The 24597-nt window shown below is 45.6% G+C and overlaps 2 protein-coding genes across 4 annotated transcripts in view; both read left to right on the top strand.

Moving 5' to 3' along the window:
• Positions 1 to 24597, top strand: part of LDLRAD2 (low density lipoprotein receptor class A domain containing 2) — an 814009-nt gene that overhangs the window by 735498 nt on the left and 53914 nt on the right. The gene's annotated exons all lie outside the window — the stretch shown is intronic.
• LOC147019781 (carbohydrate sulfotransferase 11-like) lies at positions 9397 to 18822 on the top strand. 2 transcript variants are annotated; one of them, XM_085894521.1, is made up of 3 exons: positions 9397 to 9893; positions 15709 to 15800; positions 17401 to 18822. In XM_085894521.1, the coding sequence occupies exons 2-3, from the start codon at positions 15753 to 15755 to the stop codon at positions 18289 to 18291; spliced, it is 939 nt and encodes a 312-aa protein (XP_085750647.1). In that variant the 5' UTR covers positions 9397 to 9893; positions 15709 to 15752; the 3' UTR covers positions 18292 to 18822. The 2 variants fall into 2 exon arrangements, with proteins under 2 accessions (XP_085750647.1, XP_085750646.1); XM_085894520.1 differs by having other exon boundaries at positions 9397 to 10155.

The raw sequence follows: 24597 nt of genomic DNA, 5'->3' as shown, positions 1-24597 counted from the left end.
ACGATGCACCGCAACTTGATCTCTCCGACATCCTCCCAAAAATCCAGTCCATACAAGTGCTGAAAAGTGTGGGGGCAAGTACACACCCCTGACGAACTCCAGTAACAACTGGAAATAAGTCAGAGATGGTACCACCACACTTCACAGCACTCTCAGTACCAGAGTAGAGTTCAGACATCAGATCGATCAGTTTTGGTGGCACCCCACGAAGACCAAGAATCCTCCAGAGGACATCCCGATTCACTGAATCGAACGCTTTACAGAGATCAACATAGGCTGCAAGCAGCCCCTGCCGAAACTCTCGTCTGCGTTCGGTGAGGACACGAAGTGCAAGGATACGGTCAATCGTTGACCTCTTTGGTGTAAAGCCTGACTGCTCTGGACGCTGGTGCTCAAGCAGATGGTGGCGAACCCTATCAAGAATTATCCGAGCAAAGACCTTGCCCGGCACTGAGAGCAGCGTCACCCCTCGGTAGTTGTTGCAGTCTTGGCGATCACCCTTCCCTTTCCAGAGAGGGACAACAAGGCCCCTCTTCCAGTCAGTTGGGATGATGCCTGTGTTCCAGGCAGAGCACAAAACTGCATGCAACGACGCGAGTGCAGCATTTCCACCAGCCTTGAGAAGTTCGGCATGGATGCCACAGATCCCTGGAGCTTTGCCCCGTTTCAACTGGTTCACCGCAGCCCGTGTTTCCACAAGCGATGGTGGACCACAGTTGATTCGAGGGTCAGCAACAGGGATTGTAACACCCTTGACGTCCAACTCGACAGCTGGGGGATCAGCCTGGTACAACCGCTCAAAGTAACCGGCCCAGCGGGCCTTCACTTCAGACTCCTCTGTCAAGAGCCTACCACTCTCTGCTCGAACTGCAGTGCTCCGAGGGATGGGCTTGGATGAACGTAATGCGCGAATTCCCCTGTAAGCGGGACGAGAATCACCTGTCCACAGGTGATGCTCTACCCCCTCACAGATTCCTCGCACATAGGCCTCCTTGTCCACCCTCAGTGCACGTACGGTTTTACGCCTCAGCTCCCTGAACAGCTCAGCTCTGCCATTCAGCCTGGCCCTGCGACTCTGGTCAATGGTATCCAGTGTCCCTTGAGAGACAAAATTCTTCTTTGCCCTGCGGTGAACTCCAAGGCATCCACCGGCAACATCAAGGACGGTGGTCTTGAAGGTGCTCCACAACTCTTCAGGACGCCCCAAAGCACCCAGACTAACCAAGTGTCCACTCAGCCTGTTCGCAAACTCCTCAGCTACTCTCTCATCCCTGAGCTTGGCAACATCCAGCCTAGGCTGGGATGGTACCATTCTCCAGGATTTAAGGTGCAGCTTTAGAGTTGCTACAACAAGCCTGTGGTCAGTATTGAGGAACTGAGCACTCCGGTAGACCCTGCAGTTCTGGATCATCCTCCAACGACCGTCAATGAGGACATGGTCAATCTCCTTTGCCACACCGCCAGCGTTGGAATACCAAGTCCAGCGATGAGCTTGCGGGCGCTGAAACCATGAACCAGCCACCCTAAGTCCATGACTTCTTGCAAAGTCAAGGAACTTAGTGCTATTCTGGTTCATAGTTCCTGACCCATGGGGACCAACACACACCTCATAACCATCCCTATCAGTTCCAGTCGATGCATTGAAATCCCCCAAGACTAGAAGTGTATCTCGTCTGGGGCACTGATCAACCACAGACTCGAGTGTGGCGTAGAATGTGTCCTTCACGGTAAGATCACTCGCCTCAGTCGGAGCATAAATAGAGACCAGGGAAATGACACCTAAGGAGTGACGAATCCTTAATCTCATAATACGCTCGTTGACCGGTGTTACCTCAATTATCATTGGGGTCAGCTTATTGGACACAGCTACAGCAACTCCTTGGGTATGGTAACCATCAGAGCGACCAGACCAATAGTAGGTGTAACCACCCACCATTATCTCGCCGCAATCCGGTCTCCGAACCTCAGAGAGAGCTGCAATCCCGATGTCCAAACGCTTGAGCTCAGATGATAACAGAGACAGGTGATCATCCTCTCTTAGGGATAGGACATTCCAGGCACCCACCCGAAGGGACCGCCTCAGGTTAACCCAAGGAGACCGCCGTCTGGTGGACGACACCTCAGCACCACTCCGACACACTCTCCCGCAATCTGACCCAGGGATGTTACCCCGTGGTTTCCCTCCTATCAAAGATTGGGGGTCCCGAAGGCTTTGCCCCAATCCCATCATCCGGTGAGCTGCCCTGCGAAGGGAAGCTGCACAGGAGGTACTCCCACGGAGTGGGTTTTCAGATTTTTTTGCGTTTTTGCGTTTTGCGGAATGAAGGGTTTTACGGTGGCTGGAGTGCAAATCCTGCCACCAACCTCCTAATAAGAAGTAACCCAACTGCAGGAGGACGTCCGCAGACACAGTTGGGCACTAGATATGGATGGCCGTTGGCTCACAAGGAGCTCCTCCGCCCTTTGGAGGTAGATGTAAGGATTTGATAGGGAAATTAGCATTGTATAGTGTAACATGGTCCGTGGATCAGTAGAAGCATCTCAATGGAATGAAGTTAGGGAATTTGTGAGCTTAAGTGTTACATGTCACCACACGAGGAAAACAGGGAATTTTAAGGAGGTGGGTTTGGGGTGGATTAACGGGGGTACAAAAGATCATGGTTTGGGATGGGGGAAGATATGAGATGGTGGTGAACAGCTGTTTTGAAGACCTGGAAGGAGGAGTGTGATTGAAGAGAGTTTGGAGTTTGTTCCAGAGGTGGAAAATAATTCTGATTTCAAAATAAAATTAGCTGTTCCTGTAAGTTTTCTCTTCTCGGTAGTGCATTTCACAGCAAAACTCAACCATGAGCAACAAGGAGCTTTCAAAAGACCTGTGGGATAAAGTTGTAGAAAGGCACAGATCAGGGGATGGTTATAAAAAATATTTCCAAGGCCTTGAATATCCCTTGGAGCACAGTCAAGACAATCATTAAGAAGTGGAAGGTGTATGAAACCACCAAGGCCCTGCCAAGATCAGGCAGTTCCTCCAAACTGGCTGACCAAGCAAGGAAGAGACTCATCAGAGAAGCCAACAAGAAGCCATTCACAATTTTGAAAGAGCTACATGCCTTTATGGCAGACTGGTCACTGTGTGCATGTGACAACAATATCCCAAGCACTCCACAAGTCTGGCCTGTACAGAAGGATGGTAAGAAGGAAGCCATTACTCAAAAAATCTCACCTTGAGTCCCATTTGAGGTATGCAAAAAACAACTCCAGAGATTCTGAAACGATGTGGCAAACGTTTTGTGGTCTGACGAAACCAAGATGGAACTTTTTGGCCAAAATGCAAAATGTTATGTGTAGCACAAACCCAACACAGCACATTACTCAAGAGCACCATCCCTAATGGGAAGCATGATGGTGCAGTGTCATGTTATGGGGATGTTTCTCATCAGCAGGGACTGGGGCACTTATCAGGATAGAAGGGAAAATCAATCCATCCATCCATCCATTGGGACCATACTCTGTGTAGAGCGTTGATGCTGCCGAAGCAGTCTCCTTGGCTATTGGACACAATCCTGGATGGGTCACCACTCTGACACAGGATACCAGCAAGCTGGCACTCATTTTGCCAACCTCAGAAGGATGACAGGCAGAGTCAACCCCACCTAGTATTAACTCAACAGCCAAGCGGCATTTGAACTAAGGATCCGCGGATCCCAAGCCCACCACCTAACCATTAAGCCAACACCAGGCATGAAGGGAAAATGGATGGTGCAAAATACAGAAAAATCCTGGAGGAAAACCTGCTGCCCTCTGCAGGAAAGATGAAATTGGGACGGAAGTTCGCCTTTCAGCATCACAACGACCTGAAGCACACAACCAAAGCTATACTGGAGTGGCTGAGGAACAAAAAGATAAATGTTCTTGAGGCCCAGTGAGAGCTTCGACTTAAATCCAATCGAAAATCTGTGGCATGACTGAGATTGTGTCCATCAACGCTCCTCACGCAACTCGACTGAGCTTGAACAGTTTAGTACAGAAGAATGGGCAAATATTGCCCAATCCAAGGTACTGAATGTAAAGTTGGTAGAGACCGATCTCAACAGACTCACAACTGCAATTGCTGTCAAAGGTGCTTCCAGCAAGTATTCACTCAGGGTGGGTGGACACTTATCCAACCAAGTTATTTTCGTTAATAATTTTAATTTTTAATAAAATAAATAAGTTAATAAAATGTATTTTTAATTTTATGAAATTTATAGAATTTGTTTTTCACTTGGAAGTTGTGGGTTATGATGTGTTCATCATCCTGTGTTAAATTGTCGTGATTTATTTATTTTTTGTTTACTAAGTCGAAATTCGTGTAAAAAGGTGGAAAAAGTCTGATTTAATGCAATTTGATTCCAAGCAACAAGGCAACAAAATGTGAAAATTTTGAAAGGGGGTGTAGACTTTCTATAGGCACTGTATAATGATGCAAGCATTGTAATCAACCTTTATTGGGAACAATAAGCAGTTGGTAGTTATAAAGTAAAAAGGATTTTAAAAACATGGAGGAATAATGAAGCAAAACTTACCCTGTGTTCCATAAAAAAGTGACTGTGGTGCTGAAAACTAAATTATACTTTGAGCGATAATCTCCATTAGCGACAGGTCGTTTGAGTAATGTTTGAAGTTTTGTTTCATACTCAACGTGTCCTCCATTTTATTCGTTCCACATCTGGAGACGTTGAACGTGGTCTGCGAGTAACCCCCTTCTGGGGATACTCCCAAAATCCAGGCTCATTCTCACTTCCACTCATTAGTTCCTCTTCTTCCACCTGTGACAACAACTTCCTCTGTCTGTTCAATCTCATCCTTCCCTCCAAGGCTTCAAGACAACTGTTTACCATCGTCTCAGGTCATCCCCTGTGCATACCCATAATCTTTTCCATCCTCATTAACATTAACCCTTCCCAAACCCATCTCTTCTCAGGTTACTGGGTCTCCTCCCACCACCCCCTCCCCCCAACTCACCCTCCTCTTTATTTATTTATTTTGTTTCTTCCACAGTTTTCTACTTCTGTGATTGAGAGTTTGTGCCGATATCCAGCCTGGCCACCCCCTTGCTCTCACTATTCTCCGTGCCCTTTATTCCTCCAAGTCTCCCTCAATTTTGTCCCAAAACCTTCTTTTGTTCTGTTATATCCTGGTCCGTTCTGTGTTGTGTGTGTGTGTGTCAGTGTGTTTCCTCCATAACTCCAAAACCATAAAACCTATCAGCCTGGAACTTTGCATGCATACAAAGAGAACTCCCAGGAAGTGCAGAGTGAAAATTGGGTGTTTGGGTGAATTAAAACACCCCTTTTGAAGATAATTAGCGGCCTTATTTAATTATATCCTTGATCAGGTGTGATCCTGGCCACCTCGCTCTTTGGGGTCTGAAGGCGTATCCTGGGTTACCTTGCTGGGGTCTGAAGCCTCCATGTTTTTTGGCCTGCTCAACGATGCCTCGACTGGAACAGGCCACAACGATTTCTTAATGATATTTTTGCTTTCTTTCACTTTCCTCTCATATTATCAAATGCATGTTCTTCATAGCTACGAATCGCTGGGTAGATTGCAATGCTTATAAATGCCCAGAGATGCCAGTGTTCGTCTTTCGTGGCTTTATTTCATTTCCGCACATGTCATGACCTCGAGAATCTCTTAAACTAAGGCAAATTATAAAAATTTAAGCTACAGAATTGAACTTAGCGGCAATTCCGATGACCAAAAAAGTGTTAATTTGTCCAACCAATTCGGACCCATTTGATATTTTGGGCGTCTCTGGGAGGGTGTGTGTTTGATGGGAGGGCGTGTGTTTGATATGACGGTTCGGAGATTGCTCTCGCTTGTCAATCGAGCCGTTCCTTATCAACGTTTCTTTGGAGTGTTTAAGCTACTTGGCGAGCGCTCTACAATATTTGCACTGTCACTGAATACTGTATGTCGATCAACTTGAACAATGTTCAGGAGGCACTTGCCTGCGTTGGCCCCACCTTGTTCTGCAATGTATTGGGCAATGGCTGGCTCATTGAAAATGTGCAATTTCTCTTTTGTATGATATTCTTTCATTATACGACCCATCACTTCGGTATAGATGAATACAAATAAAAAAAACAAAATGAAATGTTTCGTTAACAACACGGCAGGATAGCTGAGAGGAACGCATGCTCCGCGCTCTAAACTGTGTAGCCTGGGATGGAATCGCGACCCAGCTATAAACTGTCATCCCGGTGTTTCACAGGCAGGGTGATTCATCATTGTGTGTGCCATTAAACTGGGTGTCACAACTGCCAGAATCCTCCCCCTCTCACACCCCCCCACCCCTTTCCCATCTCTCTCTCTCTCTCTCTCTCTCTCTCTCTCTCTCTCTCTCTCTCTCTCTCTCTCTCTCTCTCTCTCTCTCTCTCTCTCTCTCTCTCTCTCTCTCTCTCTCTATCCTCCCCTCCTCTCCCTCACCCCCTCTCTCTCTATCTCCCACCACTCTTCCTCTCACCCTTTCACCCTCTCTCCCTCTGTCTCTGAACATATCTGGATGGTGGTTGTCTCCACACATATCCAGATGGTGGTTATCTCTGCACATATCCAGACAGTAGTTATGTCTGCACTTATCCAAACAGTGGTTATCTCCGGATGTATCCGGACAGTGGTTATTTCCACACGTCCTGTCCAGACGGTGTTTATCTCCGCAGGTGTCCTGTCCAGACGGTGTTTATCTCCGCAGTGTCTTGTCCGGATGGTAGTTATCTCCGCACACCCCCGGACGGTGGTTATCTCCGCACGTGTCCTGCCCAGGCCGTGTTTATCTCCGCACGTGTCCTGTCTCGATGGTGGTTATCTCCGCTTGTGTCTGGACGGTGGTTATCTCTACATGTGTCAGAATGGTTATCTCCACACGTATACAAACAGTATTTATCTCCGTTCGTGTCCTGTCCAGACAGTGTTTATCTCTGCACTTGTCCTGTCCAGACGGTGGTTATCTCCACAAATATCCAAATGGTGGTTATCTCTGCACATATCCGAACGGTGGTTATCTCCGCACGTGTCCTGTCCAGATGGTGTTTATCTCCGCATGGGTCCTGTCCAGCCGGTGTTTATCTTTGCACGTGTCCTGTCTGGACAGTGGTTATCTCTGGACGTGTCCAGATGGTGGTTATCTCCGCACATGTCAGAATAGTTATTCTCTCCACACGTCTCTGAACAGTGGTTATCTCCGCATGTATCCGAACGGTGGTTATCTCCACATGTACCCGAACGGTTATCTCTGCACGTATCTGAACGGTGGTTATCTCTGCACGTATCCGAACGGTGGTTATCTCCGCACGTATCCGAACGGTGGTTATGTCCACACGTTTCCAAATGGTTATTGCTGCACGTACCCGAATGGTGATTATCTTCACACGTATCCAAACGGTGGTTATCTCTGCACGTAGCCGAACGGTGGTTATCTTCACCTGTCTCCAGATGGTGGTCATCTCCACACTGTCTAAACGGTGGTTATTGCTGCATGTGTCCTAACTGTGGTTGTCTCGACATGTATCTGGACGGTGGTTATGCCCGGACGGTGATTACCTCGGCACATATCCGGAAGGTGGCTATCTCTGCATGTACCAGGACATCAGTTATCTCCACAGGTATCCGGACAGTGATTATGTCTGGACGGATTAATTTGAACTGTACCCAACTTTAGTTTTAACTCATTAACCATCTATAGTTTTACCAATTATAGTTTAATTACAACTGTAACCACTATAGTTTTAACTCTATTATAAAGGAGTAATTCACCACAGATGACTGTAATTGGAACTGTTACCAACTGTAGTTTTTACTCGTGTATTGAAGAGTAATTCTCTGCAGACTCGTGTAATTATGCCTCGTGTTGGCTTAATGGTTAAGGTGGTGGGCTTGGGATCCTAGGGTCCTGAGTTCAGTTCAAATCCTGCTTAGCCGTTGAATTAATACTCGGTGGGGTTGACTCAGCCTGGCATCCTTCCAAGGTTGGCAAAATGAGTACCAGCTTGCTTGGATGATTGAGCCATTCAAGTGTCCTGTGTCGGAGTGGTGACCCATCCAGGATTGTGCCCAATAGCCCAGGAGACTGCCTTGGCAGCATCTATGCTCTGTACAGAGTATGGTCCCAATTGGTGGATGGATGGACCCTCCCCTCACACTGCCTTCCTTTGCCCTCCCCTCACGCTGCCTTCCATTCCCCCACCCCTCCTCAGTCTTCCTCCCTCCCCTCACACAACCCTCCCTCCTCTCACACAACCCTCCCCTCCTCTCTCCCTCCTTCTTACTCACCCCCCCCCACACCTGTAATATTTCCTCGTTAGCGAAGCGATGAGTTGTATTTGCTTGTAAAATATATAATGTACATTCTCTCATCGCACAATACTCCACTCCGCAGCTCGTAACTGGATTTGTTCCTCCAATGCCATGATGGTTTCCAGAGCCTCAGTTGTGAATCTGTGATACAAATGATCTCTTGCATTAATAAATTTTTGCTTAATCCCTAATTTATTTAATCGGTTCAAGTTCGTCACAGATTCCGAGTTGGAGAACTAGTTAAAACATTTCATCCAAACTGTTTTGGGTTTTGTCAAGTTGATTGTTCAATTAAATAAGGATTGTTCGTTAGTATACTTTGTTGAGATTTTCCCATTTTCATCATTTGTAAAGTTAACTGGAGGCTCTCATTAAGTAACTTTGAAAGTTGGTGAAGTTGCCTTGACGGTATAGAAAGTTAATTATAAATGGTTTTATCCATTAGTGATCGTTCCTCGAAGTTGGGTTATGATATCTGCTCAAGGTTCATTTACCTTACAGGTCCCAAGGTGTCTTTACACAAAAACAGAGGTACGTGCACTCCCATCGCGGCTGCCCCAACCATAAACAGCCATCCTGGTGCATCACAGGCAGGGTGATCCATCAATGTGTGCGCCGTTCCTCGGATGTACGTTAAGCTGGGCGTTACGTCTGCCAGCATTAGTTGGTGGATATTAAAGATCACACGGTGTCCTTTGTGATGAGGGTGGCGAGCTATCGCCGGCTAACTAAAACAAATGACTGCTACTTGTTCTTTCAAATGTCAAGTCTGGCCAGCCGGTTCGTGAAAGACTTGTGGGATCATTTCCAGGCTGACCCTACATGTCAGGCCTGGCCAGCCGGTTCGTGAAAGACTTGTGGGATCATTTCCAGGCTGACCCTCGATGTCAGGCCTGGCCAGCCGGTTCGTGAAAGACTTGTGGGATCGTTCCCAGGCTGACACTACACGACAGTGAGATTGATGATGGTCGTCACGGTGGTATGTACGTATCGAGTATATGAAACGAGGAACGACAGCACCACGTGACACTTCACTTCCGACGTGGAGATCGTCACTCGAGTGTAAAACTTCCCAAACTGTGCTCAGTGCGCCGAATGGATGATGATAACTCCATCTCAGGAAGTGGAACGTCATGTTTAATCACCCGATCGAACCAAACATGAGTAATGGGGGTTTGTGTGAAACGTGCAGCCTCTGCCATCCGAACATCACGGTCACGTTCCGTCGGGCCCCGGGTTTGGGTGTACAGTACAAACCGTCCGTATTCGTCGCACTCTTGACTCGATCGTCGCCCCTCCCGCGCTGCAGCATTCGTTGGAAGGGCTGAGGTAAAGCGCTGAAAAGAGGAAGAGGCGGAGTTGAGTGGAGTGGAGTTGGTGGCAACGGCTCCGCTTGCGCTGCTCTCGCGCCATTTCCGTCGCCGCTCCTCCGACCGACTCCAGATCTGTCCGTCCTTTCCCACGGTCAAGAGGTCTGGCTCCAATTGACGTCTCTATGCACTGTAATGAAGAAGAAGAAGAGGAATGGCTGGACGGTGGATCGCGTTTATCCTGAGGTTCGAGGCGGGATGATAGGATCATCCGTCCCTTCGTAGCGATCCCGCTTGGATCTCCTCACACGTTGTGTAATCGTCGCATCTTGCGGCGCGAGAGTATCACATTTGCAACATTTTCCGTTCTTCTTCTTCCTCACATTTTCCTCATCTTCGCGCCGTAATTCTCCGATCCGCCCGAGCACAATGCGCACGACTTACGTGTGCACGTTTACCGCCGTCATCTGCGGCTCCTGCCTGGGACTCTTGGTTTTCTACCTGCAAGGTCGGTGCGCAGCGTCGCCATACTGTGAACCACCAGCTCACCCCGGTGGAGGCGGCTCGCACCACATGCTTCACATCACCTCATGCTTCACATCACCACATGCTTCACATCACCTCATGCTTCACATCACCACATGCTTCACATCACCACATGCTTCACATCACCTCATGCTTCACATTACCTCATGCTTCACGTCACCTCATGCTTCACGTCACCACATGCTTCACATCACCTCATGCTTCACATCACCTCATGCTTCACATCACCTCATGCTTCACATCACCACATGCTTCACATCACCTCATGCTTTACATCACCTCATGCTTCACATCACCACATGCTTCACATCACCTCATGCTTCACATCACCTCATGCATCCTCAAACGCCCACACCATACGCCTGCATGTTGTCCCATACCGTATACTGATATGCATAGAGAGCCGTACACCGTCCGCCTTCCCTCATTTCGTCAAATTTTCAACCATATTTACCTCAACCCGTTCTGTGTTTTGACAAGAGTCGGTGCAAGGGGATTTGGCGCCCTCGGTGAACCTTCAGCTTTCGCCCTCCCTCCGTCTGATGCTGATTGTATATTCTCATTGTTCTGCACTTTTTGTATTTTAAAGGGACATGGACAAGAAGAAATGCACTTTTTTAATATGTAATATGGATCACGTGACGTCATACCGTGTGCTCTCACAACAAAGTTGATCATTATCAATTTAGAATTTCACTTTCCATCCATTCAGTTTACCAAATGTATAAATATGTTTCAGGTGAATGTTCTTTGCAACTTCATGTTCTGTTGACGAGGTGGATAGCCCAACAAATGATTGTTGCATCATTGAGGAAGGAATGTATTGTGACCCGGGGTCGGGCGAGAAGACCACGAAGGGGGGGGGGACTATCTCGGGTTCCCATCAGACTCCGTCGCACACGGATAACTCCGTGATGCGGCGTCACTAACCGACCTTGAACGCCAATAACTCAACCACGTGACCAAGGGTCCTCCGTCTAAACCATTTACCGAAATTAATCACGTGACCTAATTACTGGGGAACACGCCCTCGGTACGCCTTTTCCAAACCGGGTCACCTTACCGGGTCAGATGAAGCCGAGCGACACTGCCAAGGACGTACCGGATAAAAGGAACAGATCGTTGGAAATAAAGTCCCGGCTAGGTTAGGATACGGACCATGCTGGATCAATGAAAGAAAAGACTAAAACGAACTGGGAACATTTCTACACAATCATTTATTAAAGGCAGGCGAGGAAAAATATGTGGCACAAAGAATATATTTATTGTTGCATGTAAGCAGGGACAGTAAGGAATTTGTGAGGTGAGATGAAGGCAAGCAACTTACATAAGCAGACACAGAGCAGAGTTATTCCGGTATAATTCTTATACACTCTTAACTTAAGCAAGGACAGACGCCATGACACGCGCGCGCGCACACACACACACACACACACACACACACACACACACACACACACACACACACACACACACACACACACACACACACACACACACACACACACACACACACACACACACTCAACACACCCCGATAAAGAGGAGATAATCATGTGAAAGGAGAGGAGATGAGGGCTAACGGTCTCGCAATACCTTGCACGGTTGGCCGGCCACGCTACCCAGTCCACTTTGGGGGATGCTCCGCTGTGCGATCCCTCCTTGAGAGTAGGCACGTTGTCTCCTGCTTGGTTATGGTGCCTGGCTCAGCACGTGCAACGGTCCAGAGAATAGATGGGGCCGTCAGGCAAGAAAGGGCGGTAGGTGGAGCCAGCACACGATAATGCGGTCGGTGAAGCCAGCGGACGAGAATCAATAGGTGGAGCCAGGTGGGTGGGTGGAGCCTGCAGCGAGAGGCAGGCGGAATCAGGGGGGTGGGTGGAGCCAGCAGCGAATGTAGAGATCACAGCTTTTGATGCAAGGTGAGCGCGCTGGTATGGCTTCGTAATCGTCTTTTATAAGGTCCATGGTGTAGGGTAGGGGCGATGACCCGAAGCGATGCGTCGTCACTCAAATTGGGTGCTCCCATTGGACCCCGGCCACCGCACGGCCTGGGCACCACGGCCGGAAGCAGCCTCATTTTACATCTGGCGAGACATGGCTGAGCTGCGGAATTGTCCCGCTCCGAACTCCATGATATGAATCGCCTTGGACCGAACTCCCGGGCTGTGCTCTGGCGACTGGCCGAGAGTTGCGGCTGCCCCACATGCCCGCTCGGGCACTGCCGGCACGCTGTGGTTTGCGCTGATCAATGCGCATATTCTGTCCGTACGCCATGCGGCCCGAGGGATCTGTGCCATACAGCATGCCTCTGCTTGGTGGCGAATGCATCAAGGTGGAGTTGCGAGAAGATGTCTGCCGTCTGCAGGAGATATTGGTGGCTGCGGTGGCGAGCGAAGATCGATGGTAAGACGCTGTTGTGAACTAGCACGCAGATCCGAACAAAGATGTGTGCCATGCACGTCCCGTACAGTGCAATGGTATTTATCATGGGGCTGCGTGCGGGTCTGTTATCGTGGTGTTGATGCTTTCCTTAACCACCGCGAGGCAGTATTCTCGCAGTGGAGGGTATTTCATCGTGGTCTTGATCAATGCTTTTCTCGGCCTTCGTGAGACAGTATTCTCTCAGTGGAGAGCTTTTCATCATGGTGTTGATGCTTTTGTTGGCCACCGCAAGGACAGTATTCTTATAGTGGAGGGTTTTTCATCGTACTGCACACGTCCCATGCAGTCTGGTGGTGGAGGTTGTCGCTGTGGTTTTTCACAGGCGGCCGTTTGGGTAAGGTGCCTACTTGGATTTATTTCCTGAATAAGAGGAAGGAGTTGGAATGAATAGATAGATTGAATGGAAAATGGAGATATAATTAGACCTAGCTATAAGACCTACTCCGCCCTTTCACTCTTTTTACCTCACGATTACTCCGCCCCTTCACTCTTTTTACCTCACGATTACTCCGCCCCTTCACTCTTTTTACCTCACGATTACTCCACCCCTTCACTCTTTTTATCTCAAGATTACTCCGCCCCTTCACTCTTTTTACCTCACGATAACCCGCCCCTTCACTCTTTTTACCTCACGATCACTCCGCCCCTTCACTCTTTTTACCTCACGATAACCCGCCCCTTCACTCTTTTTACCTCACGATCACTCCGCCCCTTCACTCTTTTTACCTCACGATTACTCCGCCCCTTCACTCTTTTTACCTCACGATTACTCCGCCCTTTCACTCTTTTTACCTCACGATTACTCCACCCCTTCACTGTTTTTATCTCATGATTACTCCGCCCCTTCACTCTTTTTACCTCACGATTACTCCGCCCCTTCACTCTTTTTACCTCACGATTACTCCGCCCCTTCACTCTTTTCACCTCACGATTACTCCGCCCCTTCACTCTTTTTACCTCACGATTACTCCGCCCCTTCACTCTTTTTACCTCACGATTACTCCGCCCCTTCACTCTTTTCACCTCACGATTACTCCGCCCCTTCACTCTTTTTACCTCACGATTACTCCGCCCCTTCACTCTTTTTACCTCACGATTACTCCGCCCATTCACTCTTTTATCTCACGATTACTCCGCCCCTTCACTCTTTTTACCTCACAATTACTCCGCCCCTTCACTCTTTTTACCTCACGATTACTCCGCCCCTTCACTCTTTTTACCTCACGATCACTCCGCCCCTTCACTCTTTTTACCTCACGATTACTCCGCCCCTTCACTCTTTTTACCTCACGATTACTCCGCCCCTTCACTCTTTTTACCTCACGATAATTCCGCCCTTTCACTCTTTTTACCTCACGATTACTCCACCCCTTCACTGTTTTTATCTCATGATTACTCCGCCCCTTCACTCTTTTTACCTCACGATTACTCCGCCCCTTCACTCTTTTTATCTCATGATTACTCCGCCCCTTCACTCTTTTTACCTCACGATTACTCCGCCCCTTCACTCTTTTTACCTCACAATTACTCCGCCCATTCACTCTTTTATCTCACGATTACTCCGCCCCTTCACTCTTTTTACCTCACGATTACTCCGCCCCTTCACTCTTTTTACCTCACGATTACTCCGCCCCTTCACTCTTTTTACCTCACGATTACTCCACCCCTTCACTCTTTTTACCTCACGATTACTCCACCCCTTCACTCTTTTTACCTCACGATTACTCCACCCCTTCGCTATTTTTCCTGCGCGATCACTCCGCCCCGAGGCGGAGGGGGTATGCCTCCCTGAGGCGGAGGAGGTATGCCACCCTGAGGCGGAGGAGGTATGCCACCCCAAGGTTATGAGCTTTGCCATGCCAAGGTGCATGTTTGTTGTAATAGCATTACTTTGTCCAGGTATCTCAAATACACAGCATGGTGAAGTGGTTCTCCCCTACCCCTTATTCTTCCCCACATCCTTTATTTGTCCAAGTCGGCCTCTATTGTCACTCGAACCTTACTTGTTGGTGCGTTCCCCCCCCCCCCCAAACCCCAATCCCCTTCCATCTTCTGTTCCTTTTGTTCTGTTACATCTTTTTCCGTTCTATGTTCTCGCTCTTCCACTCACCTTGTCTTTGTATACAAATTAAAAAAAACACAATAGCTGTTCAGATGTACATGCTGGTGTGGAGTTTGCTGTCTCTTTTCCTTATAACCTTCATTTTAAGCTACTGTTAGCTTTAAAGATTATTTGCACAACATCCTGAACAGCCTGTGGCAATGTATTTCCATGGATTCGATATTTACTATGGTTGAAACACTTCCCTAGATGGTCATTCTGGCTCATGCACCACTTCCACCTTCCATAAGCTGCTGATGAGTTCATAGTGTAAGCATGCTTAAAAAAATAACAAACAACTAAATCCAAAAATAAATGAAATGTTTTGTGACCCAAGCAAGCCTTCTAAAATAGACAAAGGAGTATGAGAGACTGATGACTACGATAGACGATCTCATCAAACGCGTGAAATGAATGTATGGACCAATTAAGGGGAAAATGTCATTTTAAATTCTTGCACGAATTGTCAGGTTGTCTGACTCAATTTGTTCTGAATGTTTAAGAGCCACGCATTAGGGTTTGACCAATGACCTTTAACTTCAATAACAAACTTGCAAGCTGTTCACGTGGTACAACATACCTGTCTGTGTTCATATGTTTCTGGTGTTTACATTCACTCGTGATCTGTGTAAAACGTTGGTTCAGAATTTTTTTTTTCGAATCCAGCCCATTGCTCTACTGGGAGCACATCTGTGCTGCTGATGCACAGTGCCACCCCATTCCCAGGAAGTTGATACTCATTTTGCCAATATCAGAAGGATGACAGGCTGAGTCAACCCACCTGGTGTTATTTAACGGTTAAACAGGGGCTCAAACTCAAGGCCCTAAGATCTTAAGCCAGCCACCTCAACCATTAAGCCAACACCAAGCTTATTTGGTTCAAAATGAAATCAGATTTCAAAAACCTCATGCAATGAGCACCATCGTTAAAAATGAATTTACATCCGATTTCCTGTCTTTTATTTGCAGTTGTGGCCAAAGGTCCTGCATTCGGACAGTCATGGCCCAGACCAATGCAGCATCCATCGCAGGACCTCCCTGCATCCTCCGACATTCGTAAGGTTTGTAGTTTTCCAAAAGGGAGGCCTCTGTTTTCTAAGCATGCGGACAATCATTTGCATCTCATGTTCCATGTTACTTTGTCCATCATGTCAATGTCCTTGTCTCTGTGATTTTCATCTGTGTGAACTCTCCACGGGCTGTGAAATGTGGGGGGGGGGGGGGGTACAAGCACGCAAACACTGAACACTTTGTGCCAATCTCCGCTGACGTGGCTGACCGAGCATTTTGGAAATGTTCCTTCTGGCATCCTGGACCCTCGTTGAGTCATACGGTGACGGGAAATCTTCCTGACGCTGGAAAATCCAGAACCCACAAAAGGATTCTGAGAACAATTTGCTTTACAACACAAAGCCAGGGAGCATCATGTGGGATTCTGTGCCAAACTGCTTTTACAACTTTTTTCATTTGCATTGTCCAAGGCTCGTGAAGGGGCCTTCAACAAGGATATTATGAGGATCAAGGAGGTTATGAATAGTCATCGACCGTAAGTTCAAGGATAATGAACGAAGGACATCTATCTATTGCATATGATCTGGCAGAATGGTTTAGCCCATCTCCCCTCATCACCACCTACATTTCTAAACTGCAGTACACGGGGCTCTCTGAAGATCCATTTTCACATTTTCTGTGTTGAGCAAGAATGATTTAAAACAACACATCCTGCGATGGGGTTAACTCAACCTGCCATCCTTCCGAGGTCGGAAAAATGAGTGCCAGCATGCTGGTATACTGTGTCGGAGTGGCGACGCGTCCAGGATTGTTCCTGATAGCCAAGGTAACTGCTTAAGCAGCACCAATGCTCTGCACAGAGTATGGTCCCAATGGATGGATCCTGCGATTTGGTCTTGCATGATATGTACACATCAAAATGTTTGACTGCTATTGACATTTCCTCATGCGTAACATGTGATTATCAGATGTCCTGCTTTGCTATTTATGATTTGAATCGAGGAACCATTTTGTGGTATGAAAGACGATCCACCAGGGATGCCTTTCAACCAAACTAAGTGGTGTCACGGTTGGAGCATCTGCTCTGAGTCTGGGAGGTTGCTCGTTCGAAACCCAGCCGAGTCATACCAAAGATGTTAAAGTATGTGCCCCTTCCTTGCTTGATGCTCAGCATTTAAAAAGGATAGAGCATGAACAAACCAACCCTAGGTTGGTAATAATAGCGCAGGCTTTGATGAGCCTAATGATCTCCTGTTGCATCAAAGTTTATTTTTTATTACGAGCAGGTGATACCTGGCGCTGGCCCGGCTGAGTGAGCTTTTCCCGGCGGTGGTTTCGTGACATGTTGGACATTGAAAAGCGATAGAGTTATTGACCTCATGGTGGTTACCTTTTGCATGCAGAACTGCCTGACCCCACATCCCAATATCCATGTTATAGCAGCCTTTGGCCTCAAAATGTATGCCAAGGCCAACGTGTGGAAGCTCAAAACCTTGCCCAGATTCTGAAGTACCTCCATCCAAAATTTGGGGCCTCCAAGTGCCACGGTTCTGCCGGGAAAGATTGATGTAATACACTTGAAAATATTTACACATAATATTGTATTATAAATTATGTCCCGTTCACTTTGTCCCTGTGACGTGTTTGCAGTCACTGCAAATGCATGTTGCAGAATTGAAGAGGATGCATCGTGAGCGGCTGACAGTGTTGCAACAGGCTTGCTCTGCTGCTGGACAATCAGGTCCCAGCAATGGATTGCCTCTCAACACACTGCGTCATTTGATCGTTGACGATTTTCACGGTCTACTGTACTGCTACGTCCCAAAAGTGGCTTGCACGAACTGGAAGCGTATTTTCATGGTTCTTTCAGGGCGTGCTAGCTCAAGTAACCCACTCTCAATTCCTGCTGCTCAGGCACACGCTCCAGGAAGTTTACGCCTACTCTCAGATTTCCCACCAAACGAAGTCGCCTGGCGTCTTTCCTCGTACATCAAGTTCATGTTTGTGCGTGAGCCCTTTGAGCGCCTCGTCTCCGCCTACAGAAACAAATTCACTCGCCCGTACAATCGTGCGTTTCACCAGCGCTATGGCACGCACATTGTGCGTCGCTATCGCGCCAATGCCACGGCTACAGCATTGCGTCGAGGGGCCGACGTGCACTTCAGTGAATTTGTGCGCTACCTGTTGGACCCACGCACCCGTCACGAGCGAGAATTAAACGAGCACTGGGAACGTGCCACTTCGCTGTGTAGTCCGTGTCAGATTCATTACAACCTCATCGGAAAATATGAAACGCTCAACGAGGACGCGGCATTGATCTTGCGCCACGTTGGTATGGACAATGTGACACGCTTTCCCTTGCGTTCTGTTAGAACTCGTACTACACATGCGATGACGGCACGCTTCTTTGAAAACATCACGGCTATGGAGCGCCTGAAACTCTTTGAGCTGTACAAGATTGACTTCCTGATGTTCAACTACTCCAAACCTTCTTTTGTGAACTCCGTGGAACATCCACCACAGCATGTTACGTCGCCGTAAAAAAAAGGATTTCCTTTTTGGTTTTCTATGTTTTTGTTGTCTCGTTCAATGAATGGTATTTGGATGTGGTTATGTATTGTACAGAGCAACCCCCAACCAAACATTCTTGTTTGGGTTAAATGCACTTCAAGCACTTCAGTGGTGCATTTAACCCCATTCAGATAAAGGAGGGCAGTTGAGACTGTAGTAAGGCAAGGGTCTTTCACTGAAAGAGGAGTTGATGCATGGAATGGTCTCCCTGGAAAGGTAGTGGGAGGAGACACAGTAGATAAGTTTACATTTGAGTTAGATAGGTACCTAGTTCAGATACATTGGAGAAGGAGGTTACATGGACATTGGTAGGAATGGTCGGTAGCTGAGGTACAGATCGGTCATTGGTACCTATATCATAATGGTGATGTCTGTGAGTGTCTCATCAAAAGGTGAATGTGTTCTCTGTCTATTCATTCCTCATTTTACAACCGTGTTCACCTCCCCCTTCTTGCCCCCAATACACAAACCCCAAAAATAAAATAAACAAGAACTTTTTAAGTACTATGTATATATATATATATGTATATATGTATATGTATATATATATATATATATATATATATATATGTATATATATATATATGTATATATATATATGTATGTATGTATGTATATATATATATGTATATATATATATATGTATGTATGTATGTATATATATATGTATATATATATATATATATATATATATATATATATGTATATATATATGTATATATATATATATATATATATATATATATATATATATATATATATATATATATGTATATATATATATATGTATATATATATATATATATGTATGTATATATATATGTATATATATATATATATATATATATGTATGTATATATATGTATGTATATGTATGTATATGTATATGTATATATGTATGTATATGTATATATATATGTATATATATGTATGTATATATATGTATGTATATATATGTATGTATATATATGTATGTATATATATATGTATATATGTGTATGTATATATATATATATATATATATGTGTATGTATATATATATGTATGTATATATATATGTATGTATATATATATGTATGTATATATATGTATGTATATATATGTATATATATATATATATATATATATATATATATATATATATATAAATAAAATCACACATACATACACAAACAAACACTGTTCTCATCTCCACTTGTCCACCCTAACACCTTCCTGGGTGAATTTAAGTTGACTAGCAGAGTACCCGCCCTACGGGCGATCTTGTTCTGGGCATGCAACATGTTCTTCTGATGCATATCTTTATTTGGGCAGTGTATAGGCAAGTGACAGCTATGCATAAGCAAAAATAAATAACCCGTGTTACGTGCATGCAGCAAAAACATACCTACTGCTTATAATTCAAAACACCTCACTGTACTGGAAAACGTGGGGACTTGTAATATCAGCAAATCTGGATGTAATTGGGCCAGAACTGTAGGAGGAGTAGGGCGACAAACAAACCCACAAACACTGGTCCATGAATTATAGTGAGGATAAACTAATATATTGAATTAACGTCGTGCAGAGGTAGCACATGCATGATGGGCCGAATGGCCTCCTCCTTCGTCCAAGTTCTGTGTGTTTCCTTGTCGATATTATTGGCTCAAGGTTTCAAAATCTGCCCATATAAACTGTGCAGCTTTTGCAATTTTCAAATCACTGCTATCTGAAAACAGACATTTTGTTTTACACAATTCACAAGTGTTACACAAGTTATGGATTTGGTGTTTGAGGTTCACCGAATGCCCATACTGGTTGTCAGAGTAATTCCTTATTGTACATTTTGAACATTTTATTTAGTTTCTCGCAAAAGTATCTGTCCCTTGTGACGGGGAAAGTTTAGGTTAACCTATAAATTTAAATTATTTCATGGACTTTGAAAAGGTTAATTGTGTTGCACTCAAAAAATCTGGCCTTTTCAATTTGAGACCAATTGGTTGTCCTGATTGCCCAAAATTGCTATGTTGATCACTTTGGGCTCAATTTGTGACAAGGAGGAATTGATTGGATTTTGGGGAAGATTTGCATCCGGATCCAGATTGAGATATGAGAATGTTTTAATTTACCAAGTGATTCTTCATCATTGAAAGATGGAGCCAAAAACGATATATATAGCATGGTATCTCAAAAAGTTGTGGATGGATTATGACAAGACTTGGTGGATGAGTTGGGTAGGTGACAAGCACAAGGTGATTAGCGTTTGGTTAAGAGGCCGGATCTGCATCCGTATATCAGTGGGATACAAAATGTAAACTACTCAGCCTGGCAGAGGTATGCACTCTACCAAGTGCCACTCTTGTTGAAAATATCTTCATCAAAATCTGATTGTCATTTGGGCAACACTAAGTGTGTTGGCATGGAATGGTGTTCAGAATATTCGGTGAGGGTGTTCAGAATAGTACATCACTCCTCTGCAGTTTGATTTGGTGAGCATACCCTGTAAACAGTTTTTACAAGTGTACTTTATCCAGTCCAAGGCAAGACCTTTAATGGCACTGATGAATTTTTTGTAATGTGGCATTTGGAGTGTTTCAAAGTCTGCTGGACAGATTTATCAATGCCAAGCCTCATCAACGGGTCCATCCATCCATCCATCAGGACCATACTCTGTGCAGAGTGTTGGTGCTGCCTAAGCAGTCTCCTGGGCGATTGGGCACAATCTTGGAGGGGTCACCACTCTGACACAGGATACGAGCAAGCTGGTACTCATTTTGCTGACCTCAGAAGGATGACAGGCAGAGTCGACCTCACCTGGTATTAATTCAACAGCTGAGTGGGATTTGAACTCAGGATCCTAGGATCCAAAGCCCGCCACCTTAACCATTGAGACAATACCAGGCATCTGTTTACAGCAAATTCATTTTACTTTCATCCATTTATATAATGAACGACCTGTACCTGTATGCTCCAACATGCGACGCCCTCTGCCACACCTACCCGGATGACACATAGTGCCACGTTTCGAATCCATAACACTTATCATCAATTTTCAATCTTTCCCCTCCTGTGCCAACCAGTACTCGAGGAACCACAATGTCCAACAAGTTCCAATCAATTTTAGACATCATCCAATGACAAATTTTAGACATCATCCAACGACAAACTGCCATTCTGGTGATTCCCACACCAGGCATCCCGAGGTGCACCACACCAAATGCAGGCAAGCAAGCCAATGCTGGCACGTTGACCAGCCAATGGGTCCACGACAATGTCATTGCCTCGAATGACTTTACTTGACATTTTAATACCGACCTGAGCAAATCCTTCACGACTCCTGTAAACGTACAACATCTCAATTCTGTCACTTCAATTTTCAATGGAATGTTTTTCTTGATAAATTTTATGTTTTCAACTCTTTTGGTATCTTTTTAGACTCAGCATTGTGATATTCAGCATCGACAATGAACAAAAGAAAGGTTTACTTCAAGCTCATACTCGTAATCGATGATGAAGGAAATTGTAGTTGATCCGTATATTTGTTTGAGTGGATATGTGCAGCAACAAGACTTCGGAGAAGTCTAAGATTGAGAGTGAAAGTTTAAAGTGAGCTCTAAAATATGTGGTGCTGTATAATTATTTATTTTTTACTCCAGCATGCTTCGTACTTCCAGAAAAAGTTCAGGCTACTCTGAAAATCTATTATGACTCTTGTCACATATCATGCTAACCATTGAAGGAAAGGTTTGGGTGCATTATTATGTGACATGAAATTCATTCTTCACTTTACTTCTTGTTTCTGGGTTGTTGCAGTAGTTTACATGTATTAACTTATATCAATAAACTCATGTTGGATTGTTTTTCTGTCCTTTATTGTTTTTTTGTTATTTTTAAAATATCTACAGCTTGTTGTCTTTATTTTCCTGTGAAGCACTTTGGGACATCTCCATGTGAAAGGTTCTGTGTAAATAACTTATTATTAAATCACACTGTTGTATTTGCTCCCCTCCAATTCTCTGGTATCCACTCTGCCTTTGGTAAACCATTAAAGAGATCGGTTTTTCTCCCTGCTATAATGCACTCAGCTGAACATCAGTGGGCTCTGGAACTTTATCCTGTCTTTGCTTTTCTTGCTGACTCGATTACATTATTTCCTTCCCTTTGGTCTGTAACTCCTCCAACAACCCTTCCTCCACTCTGAGATAGATCCTTTTTACTATTTGTTCATCCCCTTCCTGTTCTTTTGGAAAGTTTGAAGCAATAACTAATCCTCAAGCTGAATGTGGTTGACTCCCAGACCTTTTGGCCAGCCTCAAGAGAAATAATCCCCTATGCAAAAGGAGGTTATCCTGACACTTTGAGCGTGTGGTTTAGCTCGATATTTATTTGGGCTGAACGGGTCTGCACAGGGACACTGGTGGAAGTTCTGCAGGATGGTCCGAATCCATTGGGGTGCATCCAAAGCCACAGCCTCGGGGTGGTGCCAGGGGTCCAAGGTCGTCTTAGTGAACACCTTTTTATATGAGTATTTGTGGTAAGATGGACCACATGCAGGGGTGTTGCTGGGCTTCACCTTGTTGGTGGTGGCTCCAATGGCCACAGAGGCCTGATGAGGGAACCACCCAGGAAATTGGATCGGCAGCATCTACTTGAGGCTTGCGGAGTGAGTGATGTAACCGCTCAGCACATGACAGCCTGCCGTGCTGAACCAGGTCTACGTATATGTTAGCTCAAACTGGTGATTGGTACTGCCACCACAGAATCTGACTGGAGCATCTGTGGAAAGTTATGTTGCTGAATTGAAATCAACATTTAATGAAGCCCAGATGGGCCTGCTTAACTTTGCACAGATAACCTTTTGTGATTGGATGAGCACCTATCTGGGTTCTCGGGTAGATTGGCTGCATAACAGGTTTTACTGGGATTGAACAACCTTTCCAGTGAGTATTTCAATTCCCTCTGAGTTGTGTAACCAGACTTTGACTCTCAGCCCAGCTATAAACTATAGTTCTGTTGTTTTGCAGGCAAGGTAATTAATCAATGTGTGTGCCGTCTCTCCGATGGACGTTAAACTGGGCCCCCTGTCTGCAAGGATTAGCTGTTGGATGTTAAAGATCCCACTCTGTGTCTCCTCCCCCTTGGGGAGGAGGGCATATCCCTCCTCCCCCTTGTCGCATCGGTAACGACTGCAGGCCTGGACATTGCCCCATTCCTCTTCCAACAACACAACGGGTTTGAGCTAGCGAACTCTGCTGTCTTTGTCACGAATACCATCTGCAGTTGTGTGTGTCTGTCTGAAGCATAAGGACAGCTTACTTTGCCTCAACTCATTCTGCTTGCTCACAATGGTGCCCTATGGCAGCTCTGGGGGAATCTGCTTGAGATAGAGATTAGCGCAGTCACGAACCGCAAGGGACTGGCGACACGGGACGTTGGTAGCTTGGCCAGACAATAAGATATATTCAATGTTGGTTCCAGCACATCACTCGTCCAGCACAGATATTTCATTTGGCATGGTAATGTGACTTTGGGCACGAGGATCCAGTGAGGAATCTCCGCGGTGGGGGAAGGATGTGGTCGCTACACAACTCACCAAGTTCAGACCAGAATTATCCGGATTGTAACAATGTTAAAAACCATATTTGACTTGCAGATTTAGTCTGAGCAACAGCATGTTAAAAGTGTCCTGGCGAATGGAAGCAAGTCACTGAAAACGTACACACTGCATGTGTGAAAGGCCTCGTTTGCATTAATATGTCATTTTGAAAGTCCCATATTGGCTGGGTAAATTTCATTTGGGTTTGAGCTCTGATGACCAAAGCTGAAACAGTCGGTGTCCACCGGGGGATGTGGTCAAAGTTAGAAATTGTTGTAAATTTGTTAGGGTAGGCCTGTGTGTTTTTGTGCCACTCACTCCCCATCCTCTGCTCATTTCTCTCCTCCAAATACCTTGGAGAGGGCAAGGCCATGATTTTGGAATAGTTTTAAATTGGTGTTTTCGTGTAGGTGAGAGACAGCCTCACCTTCCACAGCCTCCTATGATTTATGTTAATTATAAAATGAATGTTTAAGTGTTAAGGTCGAGCCTTAGTTGACCTTGGCAGGAGCCTAAGGTCCAGGCGAGATGGCTGTTTTATGGTTTTGGGGTTGTGTGTAGTTGTTAGTTTTAGGCCTGAGAAAGAGTTTCTATGCACATGACCTTTTGAACATGTATCAGTGCCATGGTGGACGAGCCTTAATTGTCTATCTTCAATTAGAAAGGTTAAGATGTCTTGCCCACGTGTTCCACCTATGTCG

This window comes from Eptatretus burgeri, chromosome 9, assembly GCF_056783735.1.
Source record: "Eptatretus burgeri isolate ZD-2024b chromosome 9, Ebu_testis_v1, whole genome shotgun sequence".
Lineage (NCBI taxonomy): Eukaryota > Metazoa > Chordata > Myxini > Myxiniformes > Myxinidae > Eptatretus > Eptatretus burgeri.
The sequence above is the reverse complement of the archived record's forward strand: the minus strand, read 5'-3'. Positions and strand labels throughout refer to the sequence as shown.

Excerpts from the sequence above, each read along its gene's own strand:
- LOC147019781 (XM_085894520.1), top strand. The coding sequence starts at position 10,077 with ATGCGCACGACTTACGTGTGCACGTTTACCGCCGTCATCTGCGGCTCC. Across the intron at positions 10,156-15,708 it reads CTTGGTTTTCTACCTGCAAG|TTGTGGCCAAAGGTCCTGCA; the intron begins GTCGGTGCGCAG and ends TTTTATTTGCAG. Across the intron at positions 15,801-17,400 it reads CATCCTCCGACATTCGTAAG|TCACTGCAAATGCATGTTGC; the intron begins GTTTGTAGTTTT and ends ACGTGTTTGCAG.